The 26,943-nt window shown below is 37.6% G+C and overlaps 1 protein-coding gene and 1 pseudogene across 1 annotated transcript; one reads left to right on the top strand and one right to left on the bottom strand.

Moving 5' to 3' along the window:
• Positions 1 to 11,484: 11,484 nt before the first annotated feature.
• LOC121434668 lies at positions 11,485 to 25,603 on the bottom strand (annotated as a pseudogene).
• LOC121434787 (peptidyl-prolyl cis-trans isomerase A) lies at positions 25,561 to 26,141 on the top strand. The gene has a single exon (XM_041633761.1). The coding sequence runs from the start codon at positions 25,602 to 25,604 to the stop codon at positions 26,094 to 26,096; it is 495 nt and encodes a 164-aa protein (XP_041489695.1). The 5' UTR covers positions 25,561 to 25,601; the 3' UTR covers positions 26,097 to 26,141.
• Positions 26,142 to 26,943: the final 802 nt, after the last annotated feature.

Consider the following 26,943-nt stretch of genomic DNA (forward strand, 5'->3'; position numbering starts at 1 on the left):
GAGCTAGTTCCAGGACAGGCTCCAAAGCTACAGAGAAACCCTGTCTCGAAAAACCAAAATAAATAAATAAATAAAAAAACAGAATAGTGGAAGTACACTTGAACACATTGGTAAAGAGAACTAATTTCAAATCATAACCCCAGGCATCACAGACACTGAAAAAAATAATAAATGAGATCTCCTGAAGCAAAAGTTTCTGTAAACCAAAGGACATGATCAACAACACAAAAAAGCCAGTCTGTAGTATGGGAAAAGATATTCACCTACCCCACATTGGACAGAAGACTGATCTTCAAAACATGCAAAGAACTTAAATAATTGGTCATCAAATAAAAAATGGAGTACTCCAATGAAAATGGAGTACAGACCTAAATAAAAATCTTTTAACATATGAATCTAAAATGACTGAGAGACACTTAAGGAAATTTCCAAACTCTTTAGTCATTAGAGAAATGAAAATTAAAACAAATCTGAGATTCCCTCTTGCATCTGTAACAATAGGCAAGATCAAAATACTGATGACAACTTAAGCTGGAGAGGGTGTAGAGTTAAGGGAACACTCCTCCATTGCTGATGGGATTACAAACTGAGCCAGCCACTTGGAATATCAGTATGGTTATTCCATAGAAAATTAGAAAGTCACCTGACTGGTTGTGAGGCATGTCTTCATTCCCTGCACTTGGGAGGCAGAGATAGATCTCTGTGACTTCAAGGCCAACCTGGTCTACAAGAGCTAGTTCCAGGACAGGCTCCAAAGCTAAAGAGAAACCATGTCTTGGAGAACCAAAAATTAAAAAAAAAAGACTGAAAGAAAATTAGGAAACAGCTTATCTTAAAACCCAGCCATGCCCTTTGAATATGTACTCAATGGATGCTCAATCATACCACAAGGACAAATGCTCAACTGTGTTCACGGCAACATTGTCAGAGCCAGAACCTGAAAACAACCCCTCCACTGAAGAATGGACAAAGAAATTGTGGTATATTTACACAATGGAGTACTACACGTGGATAAAAACAATTACGTCTTGAAATTTATGTGCATATTTATGGATCTAGAAAATATCCTAAAAGAGTGAGTTAACCCAGAACCAGAAAGAAAAATATATGTGCTCACACCTAAGTGGCTTTTAGACATAAAACAGAGGACAATCAGCCTACAATTCACAATGCCCAGAATATATACAACAAAGAGGAAACAGACATACATAAATCTATTCTATATAGGCCATAGAGAAAGACAAGATCTTAGTAAATTTGAAACATGTGAATCATGGGAGAAGGGGAGGGGGGAGGAAGGGAGGATAGTAGACAAATATATAGTTGAATAAAAAACAATTAAAAAATCCTTGATACACAGCTGTTCCTGGGTGAATTATACAAAGTGATAGTATAAAATGAATAGCTAAAATATGGAACTTTGCTTAATTTTGTACCAGAATAAAATACTTCATCTTGCTAAGGCAGACTGATTTATGATATTTAATTTAAAAAAATCCTCACATTTTCCAAAAGAAAATTAAAGATTTGTACCATATCTCCCAATCTTCCCAAACCTATAATCACACATACAAACACACGAGACAGAAGTGTTTGATTTTACTTAATATAGCTACATTCATTCTAAGTTCATCATGTACCACTGAGTTCATGATTTAATGATGAATTTTGAAGGCTGTACAAGAGTGACAGACCCTGAACTATGTGAGTACTAATTGAATCTTTGACTTTTGAAAACACCAAGTTAGAGTGTAAGAATATCTTGGGCTTTTATAGGTCAGATGAGCACCTACAAAGCAATGGATCTTATATACAATATAGCTAGCATCCAGAATCAAGAGCTGGATTCAAGAAAGCAACCACACACTTTACAGATTCATTTACACTTGTAAGAGACCATGCCCAAGTGGATTGATATCTTAAAGCTATTGACTGAAGGAGCTCTCACAGCACCTACCCTTTTAACTTAATACGAAATTCCAAACCCTATAAAAAACTATGTACACAAGAAACAGATGTCAAAAGTAAAGTTAGAATTACAATTAGCATAATCAATATTTGGAAGGCATACATCCTAATGGTTTGATAAGCATTCTATCCTAAGGAGTCCATGTTGTAGTAGAAATGGCTTAACTAGATCATAAGAGGATGGTAAGTATGATTATCTCTTCTTCAACCCCATCAAAAGCCTGAGATTATCAATAATATTACTTGAGTAGGCAGGTAGTGCAGTCTAGAAGCTTCCAAAAAATGTAGTAGATGACAGAGACAACTGACTGACCAATCAACCAAATTCTCATCACAGTGTTGAATAAGACTTCATATCAGAATATAAAACAATCTTTAAAGAACTATGCAGTAAAGCAGGACAATGACCTCAAAAGGTAAACAATGTATAAAATTCTTGATCAGAGGTAGAGTTTTATAATGCAATATGATAAATATATCATAAAATTGTGTCAAGAAAAATATGTTTTAAACAGAGGTAGAATCTTGCATATATACAATCTGACAAAATAACCTTGTATAGTTGTTACAAATATTCTAAACAAAAATAGAAACATTCTATATAATAAATATAATTTGAATTTGTGTCAATATACAAAAGTCTATGTTGCGGGAGGTCCTCCCACTCCTCCATCCTATCACCGCTGAGGTACCAGCCCACTGGGGCGTGGTTTCTCTCCCTGTAAAAAAAGCGGCCACTTCCCTCTCCTCGCTCTCTTCACTTCCTGCTCCGCCTGCGACTAGACTCCTTTCCTGGTTGCGAAGAGGGCTGTTGCCTGGGACAGTGATCTGTAAGTTTTTTCCCCTTTAAATAAATACCACCCTAATAATCATAACCCCGAATTGGTGTGGCATTGTTTGTGACTTACGCCTTCATTTTTGGCACCCAACGTTTGGTTTTAGAACCTCTCCTTTCCCCACTCGCAGCCGCGAGTTCGGCTTGGCGGCCCCAAGTTCGGCTTGGCGGCTGCGGGCTTGGCGGGCTCTAGTTCGGCTTGGCGGGAGCCCTCCCCTTCCTCAGCCGCCAGGGGCCTTGGACTCCCCACGTGGATTTAAACTCCACAGGCCCGCGTAGTCTCTGGCCGTGTGGTTTGCTCTTTTCTGAGTCATTTTTAAATCTCCCTTGCAAGTACAGCTCTTAAGTGGCACGAACCAGAGCACGTGGTTGCTGAAAGCTGCAACCCCTCAGGGTGACTCTGTCACGTGGAGGCATAAGCGGCTTCCAGATTGCTCTTCTCTACCCCTGGATTCTGGGTTTCTGGTTCCGTCTCAGGAATTGATTTAATTACATTTACTTTGTTGAGAAACTTGCATTTTCCAGTTTTTAACATCTACTAAGGCACTGAAACAGGACCATGTTTTCACCGCGACTCTGCAACAGCGCCACCTGCTGGATAATAGGTAATATTGCAGTTTTTGTTTCTAACGCAAATTTTACTGCTTTGTTTTCACTAATACAATGGATTAGTAAATTTATATTTACTAATACAATGAATTACATCATACAAGGTTTATATGATTATGGGGATACCTTAATTTGCTTGTTACTAGCCTTCAGTTTTCTTTTCCATATTCTATCATTAAGGAAGAATATGGCACTCCTAAGAATGATAGAATCTTTACGAACTAATAATGAACAACTAATTGACAGGATTAAAATTATTGAAAATCAGAGGTTATCTGAACAAGTGGATACTATGACAGACAAAATTGATTCCATATCCAAGGGTATTAGAAAGTTACTTGAAAGGGTTCAGGCTGTTGAATTTGACGTTCAGACTTTATCACAAAGTTTTGATAAGGTAACAGACAGAATGTACCTCCAAGATGGGAATCTACATGATATACAAGAAAAGTTTAAGGAGGACATGTTATCTTTGAAGGAAAAAATTAAAGCTTTGGAATCACAGGTGCAGAATGGGGACCAAAAAATTGATACCTCAGTGAAATCACTGGAAATATATACAGGTCAGGAGATTCAGGATTTAAGAGAGACAATGATAAAAAGATTTGAAAAGATTGGGGAAATTATTGCAGCTGGTGAACAGAGTAAGGAGGCACAAGGACAGGATACAAGGCCTCCACCAGCTATTAGAACTGGCTTACCCAGGGTTCTAGCGACATACCCTATACTTAATTCTGAAAAAGCATCAACTTCTAAAGGCTCAAAGGGAGTCAGAGAAGCTAGATGGACGCCAATAGCAATGAATGATCTGAAAGAAATTAAGCAAGCTGTTGTTAATTTTGGCTTGCACAATGCATATGTAAAGGAAATGATAAGGACTTGGGCTTCTAATGCTAGAGCTACTCCCCATGATTTCCATCAGTTAGTGTCTGCAGTTTTAGATAATGGACCTTCCTTGATGTTCGGAATTTATTTCAGAGAAGAATCCAAACATATGGAACAGCAAGGAAGAGCAAAAGGTATTGAGGTTTCCCAAGATCAAATTCTTGGTGCAGGAGAATATGCTGATCCACAGGTCCAAGCTCTTTATGACGATGAAGTACTGTGTCTATGTCACCAAGCAGCTTTAAATGCTTGGAATAGGATACAAGATCCAGCAAAAAGGGTTGAATCATATACCAGAATTAGGCAGGGACAGAGAGAACCCTTTATTGACTTTTTGCAAAGATTAATTAAGGCTCTGGAAATAGGGGTAACAGACCCAGAAGCTAGACGAATACTTCTTGAATCTCTAGCTTTTGAGAATGCAAACATAGAATGCAAAAAGATAATTGGGCCTTTAAAGTCTAGATCAGCACCTATGGATGAATGGATTCAGCATACGATGAATGTTGAGACGTTTAGCTATAATGATGAATCTTGGGTAGGAGAAGCGATTTCCAAAGCAATGAGGAGACATCAAACTGCCAGGTGTTTTAATTGTGGTAAATTAGGACATTTGCAAAGGAATTGCAGGCAAAGAATTTCTAGGAATAATATCTCTTCTGGGAATGACAAAAATAGGAGACCTCGGCCTTCAGGTATATGTAGGAGATGCGGTAAAGGCAGGCATTGGTCCAATGAATGTAGGTCAACAACAGATAGAAGGGGCAATCCGATATCATCGGGAAACTCCTTGGGGGGCCTCTCGCAGGCCCCCAAGCCAACAGTGGCCCAGTCATTCCCAGTCACAGTGGAGAACGTGCCTCACCAAGAAAATTAAAAGCTCCAATTTCTGCTGTAAAAAGTAATACTGGTCTAAATGAAGAATTACGTGTGGAGGATGAGTCAAAAAACCCAATAGGACAGAGTAAACGTATATTTTGGCAGACTTCTATTAATGATCAAAGACCAAAGCTAAGAGTCTGTATAAATGGCACTTTTATTGAAGGCTTATTAGACACAGGTGCGGATGTAAGTATCCTTACCCCAGAATCTTGGCATCCGAATTGGCCTCTTCAAGAGGTAGATGTTCAGTTCCTAGGAATTGGAACCCTATCTCGTGTAAAACAAAGCACAAGATGGGTTGAATGCATAGGGCCCGAAGGGCAAATAGGAAGACTAAGGCCATATATAGCCAATATTGCCATAAATTTATGGGGCCGTGACCTGCTACAGCAATGGAATACCCAGATTAACATTCCTGTATTTCCAGGAACTCATAATTCTGGGAAGGATATGATGAGGTATTATGGAAAAAGGTCACCAGCCATTCAGGCTGTACAAGAACATACAGCAAATACCAAACCTTTAGAGGTACCAACAGCCCTACCTTTAAAATGGCTAACTGAGAAGCCAATATGGACCAAACAATGGCCTCTAGCTGAAGATAAACTACAGGCATTGGAACAGCTGGTGCAAGAGCAACTAGATGCTCACCATATTGAAGAATCAACCAGCCCTTGGAATTCTCCTGTGTTTGTTGTAAAAAAGAAATCTGGTAAATGGAGAATGGTGACAGATCTAAGAGCTGTCAACAAAGTAATTCAACCTATGGGCCCACTACAATCTGGAATTCCTTTGCCTTCTCTGTTACCAAAAGGATGGCCTCTTATAGTTATTGATTTGAAAGATTGTTTTTTCACTATACCATTACAAGAAAAGGATAGAGAAAAATTTGCCTTCACAGTGCCTACTTACAATAATTCTCAGCCTAATAGGAGATATCAATGGACTGTCCTCCCACAGGGTATGCTCAATAGTCCTACACTGTGCCAATATTTTGTAAGTAAGCCATTGGAAATAATTCGTAAACAATTCCCCAAGTCCATCATTTATCATTACATGGATGACATCTTATTATCTGATTCAAATAAAGATACTTTAGAAAGGATGTTTGAAGAAGTAAAGAAAGTCTTGCCTAGGTGGGGATTACAAATTGCCCCTGAAAAGATTCAAAGAGGAAATTCTATTAATTACCTAGGTTACAGAATAGGGTTAGAGAAAATTAAAACGCAAAAGGCACAAATTAGGAGAGACCGGTTAAAGACTCTTAATGACTTCCAAAGATTGTTAGGAGACATTTCCAGTCTACGACCAGCTGTTGGGATAACACCTGATCTAATAGTTCATTTAAACAAAACCTTAGATGGTGATAAAGATTTGAATAGTCCAAGAGAACTGACAGCTGAAGCAGAAAAGGAACTGACAATGATTGAGGAAAAATTACAGGAGGCACATGTGGATAGGGTGAACCCAAATCTTAGCTGCATCCTAGTCATATTGCCTTCCAGAATTTCTCCTACAGGGATTCTAATGCAGAGGGAAGATATTATTTTAGAGTGGATATTTATACCTAATAAACCAAGTAAAAAATTAAAAACTTATGTGGAAAAGGTCTCTGAATTAATTATAAAAGGTAAGCTGAGACTTCGTCAACTAGCAGGTATAGACCCAGCAGAAATTATAGTGCCTTTTACTACTGAAGAAATAAAAAAGTTATGGGAAGACAATGAACCGTGGCAAAGAGCTTGTGCTAACTTTTTGGGAGAAATTAATAGCAACTATCCCAAAAGTGATAGACTTAATCTCATAAAAAGAACTTCTTGGATTCTTCCTAGAATTGTACGTGATGCTCCAATAACTGGAGCCCGTATGTTCTATACTGATGCAAATAAATCAGGGAAAGCAGGTTACAAGTCAGATGAATTGTGTAAGGTGGAACAAAGCCCTTATAATTCTGTCCAGAAGGCAGAATTATATGCCATTCTTATGGTGCTAAGGGATTTTAAAGAACCTCTTAATATAGTTACAGATTCACAATATGCAGAAAGAGTTATCTTGCATATTGAAACCGCTGAATTTATACCAGATGACACAGAGTTGACTTCATTGTTTATCCAGGTACAAGACATAATCAGGAACAGGCTTTGTCCGATGTACATAACACACATCCGGTCCCATACAGGTCTGCCTGGTCCTCTAGCCCAAGGCAATGCTGAGATTGATCAATTATTGATTGGAAGTGTGTTGCAGGCCTCGGAATTTCATAAGAAGCATCATGTCAATAGTAAAGGCCTAAAGAAAGAATTTTCCATTACTTGGCAACAAGCTAAGGACATTATAAAGAGATGCCCTACTTGTTCTTTCTATAATCAAACACCGTTGCCTGCAGGGAGTAACCCAAAGGGTACTAAGAGAAATGAAATCTGGCAGATGGATGTGTTCCACTTTATGGAATTTGGTAAATTAAAATATGTACACCACACCATAGACACGTATTCAGGTTTTCAATGGGCTACAGCCCTGAGCTCAGAAAAGGCTGATTCAGTAATCACACATTTATTGGAAGTTATGGCCATCATGGGTATACCTGCGCAAATAAAGACAGATAATGGTCCAGCATATGTATCTAAGAAAATGAAACGCTTTTTTGATTATTATAATATAAAACACATTACAGGTATACCAAATAATCCTACAGGTCAGGCAGTTATAGAAAGATCAAATCGTACTATAAAGGATATGCTGAAGAAACAGAAAGGGACTGAAAATACCCCCAGAAATAGATTACATAATGCTTTATTAACCTTGAATTTTCTTAACGCTAATGAGAAAGGAACGACAGCAGCAGAAAGACATTGGATAATGGAAAAGTCTGCTGAACTAAATCAACCGATTTATTTCAAAGATGTGCTGACCTCTCAGTGGAAGCCAGGAGATGTGCTACGTTGGGGAAGGGGTTTTGCTCTTGTTTCCACAGGAGAAGAAAAATTGTGTATACCATCAAAATTAATAAAGTTTCGATTTGAAGAGGAGAAACCTCTTGGAAAGGAGAAATGACAACTCATCCACAATGATGATATTCATACAGGTGGTAAGAAAAACATATAGAATGGGGGCAGGGTTCTGTTCTTATCTCCACAGGAAAACACTCATCTTTGAGAAATTCAAGGGACCCTGGATGTTTGGATACTGACAGATGGAAAAATACCTGCCCAATAGGAAATATCAAGACAACTGAATGGGTTGTGTAAGTAATATTAAACCATATTTCTAAATTTATAAAGCTGGTTTTGAAGTTGGACTCTGGCTCAGTCCCTCTCCAATTCCAAGCCTGTTAGTAAGAGAAAAACCCAGAGTTTCTGGAGTTTCTGTCTCATGTCAAGAGCCATGATCTGGGACAGAAAGAAATATGAGTTTAGAAAACATCTTTGCTTTTCTTCATATCTATCATACTTTTCATTGAATATATCTATCATGTCTTTCATTGAATATATATATATATATATATGTCTATATATGTCTATATGATTAATGTTTAAGTTTTTCATAATGAACAATGAGTTTTTCCTGAAGTGACATTTGAAGTTTCCAGGAAGAAGATGGGGCCCCATAACAGCAACTCCACCTGGTTGATATGACGTCATGATACTGATAGCGCTACTACAAGACCTGCTTTTGGTACTAGCTGCACAAGACAGTTCCAACTTGGTTAGCTGAAATGGTGCACATCTTATACAACATTTTGGCCAGACCTGCACAAAATACTCAGAGACTATTGGCAATTTTAAAAGACATTGATCTTGAAATTTAACCATCATTTCACTTTCACAGGATCCCCCAGAAAGAACGTCGCCCCCATGACAGCTGGAAGTAATTCTAGAGGACGACGTCCCCTTTCCCAATAAAACTTGCCCTTGGGTTTAGGGACATCATTTAGGGGTTGATTATAATTAGTATACGATTGAGGGTTGGGGGAGGAATTTTATACGCTCAGGGATCATTTTGAAAGAAAAAAAAGAGGGATGATGGGATAATAGATTTGTAATTGTGAGTTACTGTTTTTAGACAAATACATTGCTATAGATTCTTGTATATTGATACAAAGTTAAATTATATTGACTATTGTACGCATGCATGTTTCTACCTCTGTTTAAAACATTTTTTATGTATTGACATATATTGTATTGATATATATATATATATATATATATTGTATATATTTACCATATTGCAGTGTACATTTCTACCTCTGATTAAGATACTTATATAATGATTGTGTATTGATATATATTTACCTACTGCAATGTTTATTTGTACATTGTTTATATTTGGAGGTCATTGTCCTCATTTGTTTCACAGTCGTTTATTGTCTTAGTCTTTAAGTTAGATAGATATTGAGAATTATATAGACTAATAGTCATCTAAGTTTGTCATTTATAATAGACTAATCAGGTTCTTTAGATATATAGAGATTATACTCAGTATAGATAGATAATCTTCAACTTCTTCAAAGAGCTGTAGAAAATGGCCTTTAATCTAACTCAGAGTTTTGTGGTAGTGAGACACAATTGCTCCTGGCAACACCACTCTATTCCCGAGAGAATGTTGAGCACCAAAGACACTCCACCTGGAGCCTTTCTTTTTGGCAGAACTGGCGTTTGGGCAAAGAAATGCCCATACCTCAACAACTGACAAAGATACAGAGCATGCATCAATGGATAAAACAGGACTGTCATATCCTGCCAAGACAGGGTAAGATAGTTTTGAAAAGTTGCTTGCCTTAGAAAATGGTATGTCAGTTATGTTAGGCCTTAGCCAAAGTTGGTTGCTTTAACGCTGCTAATGTGACTTTGGGTGATTGCCCAGGTAGCTAGTTGTCTCTGTAATTTGTTGCATGTTTTGGAAGTTGTTTTACTGAACTTCCTAATTACCCAGGTAACATTATTTCCCTTCTCAGATCTTCGATGGGGTTGAAGACTATATAAATGTAGTTACTTTCTCTCATGACTTGGCCAAGTTATTTATTGTACAAGACCTAAGCTAGTTAGAATAGGATATTTGTACTTATTGTATATAATTTCATAGTAGGTTTAGAACTCTCTTATTTAAACAAAAGGGGGAGGTGTTGCGGGAGGTCCTCCCACTCCTCCAGCCTATCACCGCTGAGGTACCAGCCCACTGGGGCGTGGTTTCTCTCCCTTTAAAAAAGCGGCCACTTCCCTCTTCTCTCTCTCTTCACTTCCTGCTCCGCCTGCGACTAGACTCCTTTCCTGGTTGCGAAGAGGGCTGTTGCCTGGGACAGTGATCTGTAAGTTTTTTCCCCTTTAAATAAATACCACCCTAATAATCATAACCCCAAATTGGTGTGGCATTGTTTGTGACTTACGCCTTCACACAGGTAGTTTTTAAACATAAACCCAAGAAAACTAGCCTACAAACCACAATCCCAAAGAAATTACCCAAAAATGAGGACACTAAAAGAGACTTACACAGATCTAATCTACAGGAGAAGTAGAGAAAGACTGAATCTCCTGACCAAATTTAGATCAAGGTCCCATTGTGGACCTTGTGGGAAGGCTAAAGGGGGTAGGGAAGAGGCAGGGAGGAGAATAGAGAGAAATGTTGAATTCAATAAAAATCAATAAAAAATACATTCCTAAAAATGCCATCTGGCCATAAACAATATTAGAAACCAAAGATACAGGAGGGAGATAATGAGAGGAGAAAACAGTTTTGAGCCTAAAGGGAAAGAAAGTTCAAGTGTTCTTGAATGAGTGCTGATAATAACTGCCTCACAAGAAGAACACAAGAGTTTGTGGGGTAGGGAGTTTAGGGAAGATCGAAACTCACATTTGTCAGTTGTGTGTGACTGAAAGTCTGGGAGAAGGCTAGGAACTAGGCAGGCAGTCAGGCAGGCAGCTGTGAGGTCCTGCTGATGAACATCTTTTTGAGAGCAGTGAGAAGCCATTTGTGACTGTCAATCAGGAAATGATGCACTCTTAAGTAGTACTTAAAATGGTACTCCCAGTGCCCACTGAGGACACATTAAGAAGGAAATACTAATGTCTAGTATCTATTTATTTTCTTGGTACTGGTCACACTATGTAGCACAGGATGACATTAATTTAACCATCAATAGGCTTTAGCCCCACACATGCTGGTATTATAGTTGTGAATGAAGGAACCTAGCGAAGGCTGAAGTCTTGAGATTAGATCACATTAAAATGCTGGACACTAGCTCAGACAAGTTCAGGACAGGAGAAAACTGGGGAGTCAGACTGACAGACTTAGTGAGACAGACTGTGTCTCTACAGTGGAGGTCCCCATAGTTCTATAATCTGCTCTGCATTGGTATTGGCATTTGATGACACAAACAGAAAGTCAAGATCCCTATCTTTGCAGATCACTTCCTGCTTGATGGGTGTGAAGTCCACAATGAAGAGGACTGTAAAGACCATGTTAGAGATATAACCATTTGTGTTCATAGGTTTCATGTACATGAAACATGATGATACTATAGAAAAATAGGACCACAGCAAGGTGCTCCAAGCAGGTGGAAAAGCATTTGCAGGGCCTGCTGGCTGAGAGCACCTTTAGGAAGGTGACCAGGATTGGCATGTCAGAAAGGCTAATGAGGTACTTGAGTAGAGGTAACAGAAGGATGGCATCCACAAGGACAAAGTCATTTTTAACTGATATGTCACCACAGGCCAGCTTCAGCACACCCAGGACCTTGCAGGTGAACTTTCTAAATACTTGGTGGCCATACAATGACAGTCTCATGGCAATGACTGTTTCTGTCAACTACCTGATGACATAGAATACCCAGACGGCTCTTGGAGGCATTGAGAAAAAGCTGTGGCTCATGTGCACAGGTACCTGAGTTGCTGACAAATAGCAAGGTAGTAATCACAGGCTGTGATGACAAGCAGCAGGCATTCTGTGGAGCCTGTGGAAAGTCTCAGATGCATCTGGATGTCACAGCCATCAGAGAGATGGTCTTCTGGGATGAGAGTAGGTGGAACAGCATCAGAGGCACAAAAGTAGATGTGTAGCAGATTGTCTAAATGGAAATATTACTCAGAAATTGTATATGGTGTGTGTAGGCAGGGATCAAACATACACACAGTCATGAAGGCAGTGTTCAGAGCAGGGTCACCAGGTTCATAACTGAGCACAGAGGAAAGAATAGATCTTCCAGGGATGAGTAGTCAGAAAATTCCTTCAAGATAAATGCAGAGACTTTTGTCCTGCTTCTGGTCTACATAATGCAGAGTTATGCCTGGATACACAGTAGAGTGGAAGGAGAGAGCATGCAGTGTTTTGAGAACACAAAAAATTTTAAGGTCTTTTCCAACATGGATACACATTCTGTGACTTGAAGACAGTCTCCTCATCTTCTGTAGGTTACATCGCATCCATGTGACTAGTGAGGATAACATCCCTAAGAGGGGGGCTGGAGAGATGGCTCAGCGGTTAAGAGCATTGCCTGCTCTTCCAAAGGTCCTGAGTTCAATTCCCAGCAACCACATGGTGGCTCACAACCATCTGGAATGAGGTCTGGTGCCCTCTTCTGGCCTGCAGGCATACACACAGACAGAATATTGGATACATAATAAATAAATAAATAAATTAAAAAAAAACATCCCTAAGAGGGTATTTATGGAAGTATCAATAGGCAGAATCACAGAGAGCCAAAGCTGAATGAGAAATAAAGGTCTTTACTGTAGGATTCTTAAAACGTTTCAATGGCTAATGTTTATTGGAAGCTCTCCAAAAGCAATGTAGACTATGCACTTCCAAACTTACCTGAAGTTACATCCACTTCACCTCTTATCCTATCACAGAGAAGTGACCTGAAAACAGCATTTGAGAGCTGGTAGCCTGGATAAGAGGTCCTAAAACTTACACACATACTGGAATTATTTGGAAGACTGTCAAAACACAGTGTGTGTTCCTTCCAGAGTTTCTGGCTTAGGGCAGATGTGTGCTGTTGCTGCTTTGATGGCATAGGAATGAATGTCTCTAAAGGTCCTGCTGACTTTGCTGCAGCCTCTAAGCCATGGCTTACACTGTTCTCACTATCTGGAATATTTTCATTTTTTCCTCACCTGTAGTAGCTGATCTGTCTCTTCTGGTTCTGTTTGTCACACTGTATGCTTTATATCTCAGGAAGGGGGCAGATACTGACCTGTAAACCTGTGAGGAGGCACACCCCCAGAGAGATAATCTGTTAGGTGCTTTGTATGGGCTACAGCTTTATAAGATGTCCTTTTGTGTTTCCATCTCTACTTAAGAATCAGAAATGGTTTTAGAATTAGACAATGTCTATCCTTCTCTAAATCCAAGCATGATGTTAAAAGAAAAATTCAAAACTCTGTCTCATGTCAACAGTCTTCTGGTATGGAACAGAAAGAAGATCAATTTTGAAGGAATATTTTACTTTCCTTCATGCCCATTTTGTCTTTATCTTATCTTTCAATGAATATATGTCTACATGAATAATGCTTACATTTTCATCAAAGAACAGCTTCCAAGAAGAAGACATTGGGGACCCACAATGTCTCTACCTGGTTGATATGACGGCATGATGCTGATAGCACTACGAGACCAATTTATGGGTACAAGCTGCAGATATGGTGCACCTTCTTACAATGTTCTGGCCAGAATTCCAAATAAGAAATTCAGAAAAACCCTATCAAATACTCAGAAACCATTTGCAATTATCCAAAACAGCCATCTTGAAATTTAACCATCATTTTGCGTTTATAATATCCCATAGAAATAACATCGTCCCTGGAAGCAATTCTAGAAGATGCCATTCTCTCTCCCAACAAAGTTTGTCGTCACAGTCAGGAACAACATTTACGAGTTGATTATTACTAATATAGGATTGTCAGGAGCCATTTCAGGCTTCTCCTTTCTCACAGGGCATTGAAGTAAAAATCTTGAGACAGAAAACTTAAAGTTAGCCAAATCATTATGTGCTGATCGTGGAGACTCAAGCTCTGGAAAGTACCACAAAGTGTCTTCAGGGCTTGCTGCTATCACTAACAGCAGGTGTTCTAGCCACTGACCTTGCAACTGCCCTGCTTAGCTCTCAAACTGCCCCACTTAGTTGCCTAGCTACCAAGCCCCTCCTTCCCTTCCCCCTTTCCTGAGTTCCCCCTGCCCGAGTACCTTTCTGAGGAGTATTTAAGGCATGAAACTTGCTTCAATAAACGGATTCCTTGACAAAATACTGTTTGGCATCCGTTTCTCTTTCCTCCCAAGTCTTTCAGATAGTGCCTCTTCAAGACCCTGGAGTAACTTAGGACCTGCTGGGTGGGTCATAGGATTGGGTGAAATGATGTACACCCAGAGATCTCAAAATGAGCGAAAATGGAATTGGATAATAGGTAGATTACTTACTCCTACTAATAAGTTTGTAATAGAAGGAATACTTCTGAAATATTTTTTATGGATTTACATTGGTATACTTTTGTATATTGACACAAATTCGAATTATATTTATTATATAGACTGTTTTGATTTTTGTTTAGAATATTTGTAACAACTATATAAGGTTATTATGTCAGATTGTATAAATGTATGATTCTACCTGTTTAAAACATATTTTTATTGATGCAATTTTATGATATATTTATCATATTGCATTATATTACTCTACCTCTGATCAAGATTTTTATACATTGTTTACATTTTGAAGTCATTGTCCTGCTTTACTGCATAGTTCTTTAAAGATTGTTTTATATTCTGATATGAAGTCTTATTCTTCAACACTGTGATGAGACTTTGGTTGATTGGTCAGTCAGTTGTCTGTCAACTACTACACTTTTTGGAAGGTGCTAGACTGCACTACCTGCCTACTCAAGTAATATTATTGCTCTTCTCAGGTCTTTGATGGGGTTGAAGATGAGATAATCATACTTACCATCCTCTTATGATCTAGTTAAGCCATTTCTACTACAACATGGACTCCTTAGGATAAAATGCTTATCAAACCATTAGGATGTATTCCTTCCTTAATATTGATTATGCTTATTGTAATTCTAACTTTAATTTTGACATCTTGTGTACAGAGTTTTGTATAGGGTTTGGAATTTCGTATTAAGTTAAATGGGTAGGTGCTGTGAGAGCTCCTTCAGTCAACAGCTTTAAAATATCAATGCACTTGGGCATGGTCTCTTACAGTATGAATGAATCTATAAAGGGTATAGTTGCTCTCTTGAATCCAGTTCTTGATTCTGGATGCTAGCTATATTGTATATGAGATCCATTGCTCTGTAGGTGCTCATCTGACCTATAAAAGCCCAAGGTATTCTTACACTCTAACTTGGTGTTTTCAGAAGTCAAAGATTCAATTAGTACTCACATAGTTCAGGGTCTGTCACTCTGACTTGTACAGCCTTCAAAATTCATCATTAAAACATGAACTCAGTGTTACATGATGAACTTAGAATGAATGCAGCTACATTAGGTAAAATCAAGCACTTCCGTCTCAAATGTTTCATGTGTGATTATTGGTTTGGGAAGATTGGGAGATATGGTATAAATCTTTAATTTTCTGTTGGAAAATGTGTGGATTGTTTTTAATTAAATATCATAAATCAGTCTGCCTTAGCAAGAGGAAGTATTTCATTCAGCTACAAAACTAAGAAAAGTTCCATATTTCAGCTATTCATTTTATACTATCACTTTGTTTAATTCACCCACAAACGGCTGTGAATCAAGGATTTTTTAATTGTTTTTTATTCAACTATATTTATCCACTATTCACCCTTCCTCCCCCATCCCATTGTCCCATGATTCACATGTTCCAAATTTACTAAGATCTTGTCTTTCTCTATGTCCTATATAGAATAGATTTATGTATGTCTCTGTTTGTTTCCTCTTTGTTGTATATGTTCTGGGCATTGTGAATTGTAGGCTGACTGTCCCCTGTTTTTTATTGAAAAGCCACTTAGGAGTGAGTACATATATTTTTTCTTTCTGGTTCTGGGTTAACTCACTCTTTTATGATGTTTTCTAGGTCCATAAATTTGCACATAAATTTCAAGATGTAATTGTTTTTATCCACTCTGTAGTACTCTACTGTGTAAGTATACCACAATTTCTTTTTCCATTCTTCTGAGGAGGGGTTGTTTTCAGGTTCTGGCTCTGACAATATTGCTGTGAACACAGTTGAGCATTTGTCCTTGTGGTATGATTAAGCATCCATTGAGTACATATCCAAAGGGCATGACTGGGTTTTATGATAAGTTGTTTCCTAATTTTCTTTCATTTTTTTTTAATTTTTGGTTTTCTAAGACATGGTTTCTCTTGAGCTTTGGAGCCTGTCCTGGAACTAGCTCTTGTAGACCTGGTTGGCCTTGAAGTCACAGAGATCTATCTCTGGCTCCCAATGTGCAGGGATTAAAGCCATGCCTCACAACCCGGCAGGTGACTTTCTAATTTACGGAATAACCATACTGATATCCAAAGTAGCTGACTCAGTTTGTAACCCCATCAAAAATGCAGGAGTGTTCCCTTAACTCCACATCCTCTCCAGCTTAAGTTGTCATCAGTGTTTTGATCATGCCTATTGTTACAGATGTAAGAGGGAATCTCAAATTTGTTTAGATTTTCATTTCTCTAATGACTAAGGAGTTTGGAAATTTCCTTAAGTGTCTCTCAGTCATTTTAGATTCATATGTTAAAAGATTTTTTTTAGGTCTGTACTCCATTTTTATTGGAGTACTCCATTTTTTATTTGATGATCAATTATTTAAGTTCTTTGTATGTTCTAAAGATCAGTCTTCTATCCAATGTGGTTTAGGTGAATATCTTTTCCCATACTACAGGCTGCCTTTTTTTTGTATTGTTGATCATGTCCTTTGTTTTACAGAAACTTTTGCTTCAGGAAAACTCATTTATAATTTTTCTCAGTGTCTGTGATGCCTGGGGTTATAATTTGAAAGTGGTCCTCTTTACCAATGTGTTCAAGTGTACTTCCAACATTCTGGTTTTTTTTTTTTTTTTTTTTTTTTAGTTTTTCGAGACAGGGTTTCTCTGTAGCTTTGGAGCCTGTCCTGGCACTAGCTCTTGTAGACCAGGCTGGCCTTGAACTCACAGAGATCCGCCTGCCTCTGCCTCCCGAGTGCTGGGATTAACCAACATTCTGTTTTATGTAGTTCGGTGTGTTTGTCTTTATGTTGTAGTCTTTGATCCATTGGGACTTGAGTTTTGTTCATGATGATAGATGTGGATCTACTTTCATTCTTCCCCACATTGATATTCAGTGATGCCATCACCATTTGTAAATATGTTTTCTCCATTTTATATTTTTTGGTGTTTTGTCAAAAATCAGGTGTAGTAGGTGAGTGGAGTGATGTCTGGGTCTTAAAATCAGTTCCATTAGTCCTCCTATCTGTTTTTGTGCCAACACCAGGCTCTCTTCAGTACTGCAGCTCTGCAGTCATCTAAAGAAGTCAGGGAATGTGATGCCTGCAGAAATTATTTTTTATGTAGGATTGTTTTGGTTATCCCGCATTTTTTTGGCTTTTATATATGAAGTTGGGTGTTTTTATTTTGAGATCTGTGAAGAATTTTTCTGATATTTACATGGGAATGGTAGTGAGCCTGTAGATTGCTATGTTGATTTCTACCTAACAAGGGCAAAGGACATCTTCCCATTTTCTGGTGTCTTCTTCAAAGATTTAATGTTCTTTTCCAACAGTCCTTTCACTTCTTTAGTTGGTAATTCCATAATATTTTATATTATTTGTGGCTACTGTTAAGAGTGATGTTTCCATCATTTATTACTTCAAACCATCTTTCCTTTTCAGAAAATATTCCTTGTAACCACATTCTATCTACCTTCCTGATGACCACTCCCAATCTTCTGATAACTATAATTATATTCCCAACTTCTAAGGATACTTTTATACAAAACCTACAAGTAAGCGTATGAGTGATTTGACTCTTGATGCCTCTCATATTTCAGTTAATGATATCCTTTGAGCTTAAAAACATTGTTGAAACTTTTAGGATTTTATGGTTCTGGTTTGAGAGCCAAGTTGTGTTTCTTTCACTGGGCCTTTTAATGTTTTGGCTGTTTTCAGGGAGATGTTGTTTCATTATCTAGTTCTGGATTCAGAGACAAAGTTCTTTCCTTTGGCTCTGGTTTGAAGACCAAAGTTGGAATACCCTTCCTGTAACTGAAAAGGATTTATCCATTACTTTGCTGGTTCAAACTAAAATAAAGAGAGTTATAATGATGCATGAACAAATTGTTGACATTTTCAAACTTTTTTCTACACAATAACTGATTTTTGTTAACTGACTGTAAGTGGCTTGACAGCTAAAAGAACAATTTAAAAGAAGCACCCAGCTTTTTCATCAGGTCCAAAAGATTATGATAATATGCACAAGCTTTCTCAGATGACTACACACTAAGTCTTACTCTTATATAAAACACAAAACATTATGACACTGAATTCATTTATAGTTTCACTACAGTATGATTTTTTTCTCATATTTTTGAAAAGTATCCAAATTATCTTCAGGGTTTCTCTACAGAAGGGCTCATATTATGTATTTGGAGATAATTGTGAAAAAGAATTTACCACATTCCATTCACAGGTATCTCTAGAGTATGTTACATTTTAAGCTTTTGAAGAGTACAGGGGTCTGCAAAGGCCTTATCACACTGATATCATTCATAGGGTTTCTCTCCAGTATATGTCCTTCTATACATTTGAGAGCACCATGTTGAGCAAAGGCCTTAACACACTGATTACATTCATAGAGTTTCTATCCAGTATGTGCTCTTTTATGCCTTTGAAGATGACTGAGAAGGGCAAAGGCCTTACCACACTGGGTATATTCATAGGGTTCCTCTCAAGTATGTGTTCTTTTATGGCTTTGAAAATTACTGTGGTGTGCAAAGGCCTTACCACACTGATTACATTCATGAGGTTTCTCTCCAGTATGTGTTCTTTTATGCCTTTTAAGATCACTGTGACATGCAAAGGCCTTACCACACTGATTACAATCATAGGGTTTCTCTCCAGTATGTGTTCTTTTATGCCTTTGAAGATGACTGAGACGTGTAAAGGCCTTACCACACTGATTACATTCATAGGGTTTCTCTCCAGTATGTGTTCTTTTATGTGTTTGAAGAACACTGTTTTGAGAAAAGGCCTTACCACACTGATTACATTCATAGGGTTTCTCTCCAGTATGTGTTCTTTTATGGCTTTGAAGGTGACTGTGTTGTGCAAAGGCCTTACCACACTGATTACAATCATAGGGTTTCTCTCCAGTATGTGTTCTTTTATGCATTTGAAGATGATTATTTCGTGTAAAGGCCTTACCACACTGATTACAATCATAAGGTTTCTCTCCATTATGTGTTCTTTTATGTCTTTGAAGACCACTGTGCCATGCAAAGGCCTTACCACACTGATTACATTCATAGCGTTTCTCTCCAGTATGTGTTCTTTTATGGCTTTGAATATTACTGTAGTGTGCAAAGGCCTTACCACACCGATTATATTCAAATGTTTTCTCTCCAGTTCGTGTTCTTCTACGCAATTGAAGATGAATATGACGTGCAAAGGCCTTACCACACTGATTATATTCATATGGTTTTTCTCCAGTTTGTATTCTTTTATGTGTTTGAAAAACAGTACATTGAGTAATGTCTTTACCACACTGATTATATTCATAGGGTGTCTCTCTAGTATATATTCTTTTAATCTTTTGAAGATGGCTCTGATCAGCAAAGACCTTACCATGCAGATTACATTCATATGTTTTCTCTCCAGTATGTTTTCGTTTATGACTTTGATGAGTTACATACAGAAAGTCTTTATTATCTTGAACATATTCATAGGGTTTCTCTCCACTGTGTGTTCTCTTATGCATTTCACGATGATTGTGACAAGAAAAGACTTCATCACATTGCTTAATTTCACAGCATTTTTCTCCGCTATGTGTTTTTTCATTCCTTAGAAGATGAGTGTTATAAGACAAGACTTTACCACAGTGAGAATATACTGAAAACTTTTCTCCAGCTTGATTTCTTTCAATCCTGCAAGCAAAATTTACACATGTAAAAGCTTTACCACATTCAATGCAGTTGTACCTTATACCTATATGAATTAACTTCATATTTTTTCAAATTGTAAAAAGGAATCTAATATCAAGGTTTTATAGCTTTGTTTAAAATCATGTTTTGTTCTCTCATTGGGGGTCATTTTACATCTAGAAAAAATTTTTGTGATGATAAATTCCATTGTGTCATGGTTTACCTTTTCATCTATAACACTACCTATATTTTTCTAGGGTATTTTTTACATTTTTGAAGAGAACTGCATATACTGAGTGCTTTACCTGTTGTAATAAGAGTGGCGGGCTACGTTCCTGGCACCCACCCACTCATATTATGACAGAGTGGCTCTCTAACGTGATGGACTACATCCACTTTAAAAACCTGAGAGGTCTTTAGAAAAGGGAGAGAGTTTAATACAGCTTTGGCTTTTTGTGGGTGGCTTGCCACAAAGAAGTTTTCCTGACTCAGCAGCAGGAAAAAACTGGCTGTTTTAAAATGCCGGCTTTCTGGGCTGTGCCGCCATCACCATATCTGTCTGGCTCCTGCTGGAGACAGAGCTTTTGAATGGAGCATTTGGAGTAAAGTGGTACACCTCGCTTGATGGCGATGTGGACTGCCATGTGCCTGGAACTGTGAGTGGCTCAGGGGCACCAAATGGCTCTGAGGCAGGAGAGGCTCAGCTCAACCATGCTGAACTATGCTGGTCTCAGCAGGAACTACCGTAATTACCATAATAATAGCATTTATTATGGTAATAGCATTTATTATGCTTAACATTTTAAGAAATGCTCCTGGATAGTAAAAAAAAATTACAGATTCACAATAAAACAGATTCAGACATAAAAGACCACTAAATGAGTCACAGTGTTGGATGAATGTACGTAGGCTTGGGAGAGAGAAGAAAAAGAATATAAAGAATAAAGTTAATGTCTTTAAAAAAAGGGTAAAGTCTTTAAAGAGACAGAATAAAGTAAACTGATAGAGTAAAAATAAGACACATAAAAATGGAAAATTCACAGTGAGTCTGGATTCTTTGTATTATTGTGCTTTCTTTAAAATTTTTGACTGTACAGGAGCTAAGTACAGAGAGACATTTTATTACATGGGCTACCAAGCTGAACCAGAATGGATTTCATAAGGGTATTATGACTTCAGAATTTTGGTTTAAGGATATGATGCTTTGGAAAGGAGTTTCTTCTTTTGTTTTCACAGAGGATGAGACCCTGTGGATTGTGTCTATCCCAATATGGTATGATCATGCCCTCCTGAGAGGTTGCTGTGAACACCTTCAGAAAATTACTTCACTCAACTGCCGACTGAGATGAACCTAGCAGACAGGTTATCCCATAAAAGACCTGAATAACAGCACCCCCATTCAGCAGGAAGCAGTTTGGAGAGAAAAAAACTGTGCCCATGTTCCCAAATATTGTTTATAAATGTTCTTTTACATTTAAAGGGGGATATGATATAGGTATGAATAATTTGCATTGGTGTGGATTTTAAGGTCAATTTTGTTATACGTATATGTATTTCAGTATCTTGATTAAGGTATTGTGATTGTGTAGTTCATTTTTAAAATGTAATGTATAATTAGGAAATACAGGTTGTTGATGGATAATCATAAATATTAGTCAAGCTTGTAGTCATGTTAGTTAGATATTCAGGTTATATATAGAGATATATTTCAGTTAGATAGGTATTCTTTATATCTTTTAAAGACTGCAGAATAAGAATATGGCATTTAAATGTTTTAATCCCTTAGGGCTTTTCATGACAATGAGACACATCTGCTCCTGGCAGCATCAAGCTACTTCAAGAGGAAGATGGGCATCGAAGAGGCTCCTTATGGAGTTTGATAGCCATTTGGGCAAGAAACTGCTCTTGCCTGGACTGTTGCATAAACTGGACACAAAGGACCCGCAGAGAAAGGACAGCTGAACTTGCCTAAAGGCAAGATGTTCTTTCAGGGTTCCTGATTCATGAAAGAGTCTGCAAGACATTCTGCAGGACACAGCAGAAAGTGACTGAACTGTCTTTGAAATTTCCTGCTTCATGGAAATGTCTGCTGAACACTATGGGTCTGAAGGCCGAAGACGGATGCCCCAACGAAACAAAAGAACTTTGGGTGACTGTACAGGGAGCAAGATGTCTCTGTCATTTCTAGAGTTTTGGATTTCTTGTTTACTTAGGTAATATTATATCACTCTGGAGTCTTGATGGAGTTGAAGAATAAATAAATAGTTATAGTTTTCCTTAGTTATGATAAAAGATAAAATAGATATAAATATTGTAACTGTAATTCTTGCTTGATAACTGTTTTGCTATATGTAATTGTACTATGTTAAAGTTAAAGCCTTTCTTTTTTGTTTAAACAGAAAAAGGGGAAATGATGGAGGTGGGTCTTGTATCTTATCTGTTGCTTTCATTGGTTAATTAATAAAGAAACTGCCTAGGCCCATTTGATAGGCCAACCCTTAGGTGGGTGGAGTAAAGAAAACAGAATGCTGAGAGAAAGAAGCCGAGTCAGTGAGTCGCCATGATTCTCCCATCAGACACAAACACAGGTTAAGATCCTCCCTGGTAAGCCACCAGCCCAAGGTGCTACACAGAATATTAGAAATGGGTTAGATCAATATGTATGAGTTAGCAAATAAGAGGCTGGAACTAATGGGTCAGACAGTGTTTAAAAGAAAACAATTTCCGTGTAATTATTTCGGATAATGCTAGCCATGCGGGTGGCCGGGTGCCAGGAACGTAGCCCGCCACTCTTATTACAACATTTACAAACATTACTCCATTCATAATTTTACTATATTGTGAATCATTATACATTTGGTAAGTGAACTAAGACACCCAGAAGTATTTGCATAGACCTAGAACTCATGTTTGTTTGTTTGTTTTTGTTGTAATGTGAGTTTGTATTTATGTATTAACCATGATGATAGAAAATAAATTAACTTTGTATTTGTGGATCAAATTAAACATGTATACTCTACATAGGAACTACAGTTTATCTTCTTGATTGTTCTTAAGGAGAGGTATGCTAAATATTTCCATATTCCTATTCCATATTCCTATGCTCATACACTTGTGTCAAGAGTGACATATCATATATATATATGAAAAAATCATATATATATATATATGAAAAAAAGAATAGTGTATAAAAGATTTCCAAAATGAATCCACAAGGTTCAACTTTCAGAGACTTGAGGTATAGATATTAAGGTTTTTCCACATCACTGCCCCTTGACCCTTGACTAATCTGATTTCACTAAACTTAGCACAGTCACAAAAAGTATATGAGTGATACAAGGCTTACCATGGGCTATTGAATTAGTAGAAAGTTTTGCACCTATACTCATCATCATTGAAATATGTATACATTTTCTGTCATGAATAGCAAGAAGCAAATGAAGCAGCAGTTCTACAACATAGCTCTCATGATGCTATGAATCAAATGGTGATATCTGTTTAGGCATTGCTACCTAGACTTTTTCTTAAATGAAGGCTTTGCAGATGCAATTCATATACAAGAAATTGAGGTATATGGATTTGTGAGAACTTAATAACCATCAATATATTTAAAGCTGTGCTTATTTACACTTTTGCTTTTGTTTTAAAGTTCCAGAACACATTACAAACTATTTAAGGGAAATTGTTATGAACTTGCCCAAGAAAATTACCTTGCATGTCTTCTAGAACATTTACAATGCTCTTTGGTGTTAAGGTCTTCCCAAAAGTATCCTAAAATACAGTACCAGAATAGAAGTTATATTATTTAAGAATGTGCAACAATTAGCTTATTATCTTAAGTGCACCTAAAAACTGTGACTGTGTTATTCACCCCATTATTCTTTCTCTAAAACAAATTACAGAACAAAATTATAAACCAAGGAAAAGTTGTCTCCATATTTTGAAACATGAAAGAAATTCATTTTCACCTATAGTAGTTAGGTTCCAGTAGGTCTCCAGCATCACATCTTTGTAGAGATTCTTCTGGGAAGGATTCAGTAAATCCCACTCTTCCTTAGTGAAGTTGATGTGCACATCATCATAGGTCACTTCCTTCAAAAATATACCATATATGAGTACAGTGTAAGTATGAGAGTGAAATGCATACTTCTTTGACAGTATAGTTTTACAATTCTGGTGTTCCCCATTCTTGTTCCATGACATAGACAGTCACTTTAGAAGGAAATTGAAAAGGAGAATCAATTCTGTTATTTCTGTGTCATTTGTATAGGATACCTCCTTATATGAGCAGTATCTATTCATGGGGAAAGAAAAAGAGAAAAGATCAACAGTATGTTGTATGCATGAGAAAATTAATGCCTACAGAAAGGAAAAAAAAGATGGGCAAACTGGGCTTATTGGTGTATTTTGCCTTTACCACAATGCTCAGCAAACAGAGGTAGGTATATTTGTTTCTGAGATGAATGCCAGTCAAGATTTAACAGAACTGCTTATCCATTTTTGGATACCATGTATTTTGTCAGAGGTTGAGGCATGAGCATGTCTTTGCCCAAAGGCTAGTTTTGACAACAAGAAAACAAGCTTTGAGTGTCTCCGGTGCTCAACATTCTCTGGAAATAGACAATGCTACCAGTAGTAATTGTGTCTCACTTCAACAGTACCCTAGGTTATGTAAAATCCATATTTTACAGCTGTTTGAAGTGGCTGATTTACCTATCTATTCAACATTTATTCTTCATGTGTGTGAAAAACCTGATTATTCTAACTATAAGTAAGACAAACATAGATGACTATTGATCTATAATTCTAATACCTATATAACTTAAAGACTAAGACTTCATATTAGAATATTGTACAATAAACAATTGTACAACAAATGAGGACAATGGGCTCAAAATGTAACCAATGAATAGGTATCTTGATCAGTGGAAGAAATGTACATTGCAATTTGATAAATATATTTATTAATATATAAAATGTTTTAAGCATTGGTAGAAGCATGAATGCATATAATATTCAATATTTAACATTATATCAACATACAAAAATCTATATCAAAGCAATTGCCTATAAATTATAACTCACAAGAATTCACTCTATTACTTACTTATTATTAATGCATGTAAACTCACACTATCTTATTCCATCCAATTTTCCCTTTTATTTCAAAGAAATCCCTGAGCCCATAAAATTTCCCTTCCAACCCACAACCCTATACCAATTATAATCAACCCCTAAATGATGTCCCTAACCCTAGGACAAACTTTGTTGGGAGAGGGGATGTAGTCTTTTAGAATTACTTCCAGGCCGCTTTGCAGACGCCGCTGTCCCCTTTCACCGCTTGCTGCAGCCATGGTCAACCCCACCGTGTTCTTCGACATCGCGGCCGATGGCGAGCCCTTGGGCCGCGTCTCCTTCGAGCTGTTTGCAGACAAAGTTCCAAAGACAGCAGAAAACTTTCGTGCTCTGAGCACTGGAGAGAAAGGATTTGGATATAAGGGTTCTTCCTTTCACAGGATTATTCCAGGATTCATGTGCCAGGGTGGTGACTTCACACGCCATAATGGCACTGGCGGCAGATCCATCTACGGAGAAAAATTTGAGGATGAGAACTTCATCCTGAAGCATACAGGTCCTGGCATCTTGTCCATGGCAAATGCTGGACCAAACACAAACGGCTCCCAGTTTTTTATCTGCACCACCAAGACTGAGTGGCTGGATGGCAAACATGTGGTCTTTGGGAAGGTGAAAGAAGGCATGAACATTGTGGAAGCCATGGAGCGTTTTGGGTCCAGGAATGGCAAGACCAGCAAGAAGATCACCATTTCCGACTGTGGACAACTCTAATTCTTTTGACTTGCGGGCTTCTTACCCACCAGACCATTCCTTCTGTAGCTCAGGAGAGCACCCCAGCCCCATCTGCTCGCAGTACCCTGTAATCTCTGCTCTCACTGAAGTTCTTTGGGTTCCATATTTTCCTCATTCCCCTTCAAGTCTAGCTGGATTGCAGAGTTAAGTTTATGATTATGAATAAAAACTAAGTAAGAAAAAAAAAAAAAAAAAAAAAAAAAAAAAAAAAAAGAATTACTTCCAGCTGTCATGGGGGCGATGTTCTTTCTATGGGATCCTGCGAAACTAAAATGATGGTTAAGTTCCAAGATTACTGTCTGGTATAACTGCAAATAGTCTCTGAGTATTATGTAAAGTTTTTCTGATCTTCTTCTTATAAGGTCTGTCCAGAACATTGTAAAAAGTGGACCATTTCAGCTAACCAAGTTGGAACCATCTTGAGCAGCTGGTATGCGAAACACGTCTGGTAGTAGCACTATCATCATCATGCCATTGTATCAACCAGGTTGAGTTGTTGTTGTGGGGCCCCAACTTCTTCCTGAAACTTCAGAAATTACTGCAGGAAAATTCATTGTGCATTGTGGAAAACTGAAACATTATTTACAGTCATATACAGACATATATATTCAATGACATGTACAATAGACTTGAAAGTAGAAATGTAGAAAAGTGAAAATTTTTCTAAATTCTTCTTTCTGTCCCATGATCCTGACATTGAGAGAGAAACTCTGAATTTTTATTTTAATGACATGCTTGGATTTATAGAGGGACAGAGCCAGTGTCTTTCTCCAAAACCAGCTCTATATATTCATAAATATACATCCACTTACAAAAGGCACCCAAT

Source organism: Microtus oregoni, unplaced genomic scaffold, assembly GCF_018167655.1.
Source record: "Microtus oregoni isolate MIOR12 unplaced genomic scaffold, Mior012 000044F_ref0000062, whole genome shotgun sequence".
NCBI lineage: Eukaryota > Metazoa > Chordata > Mammalia > Rodentia > Cricetidae > Microtus > Microtus oregoni.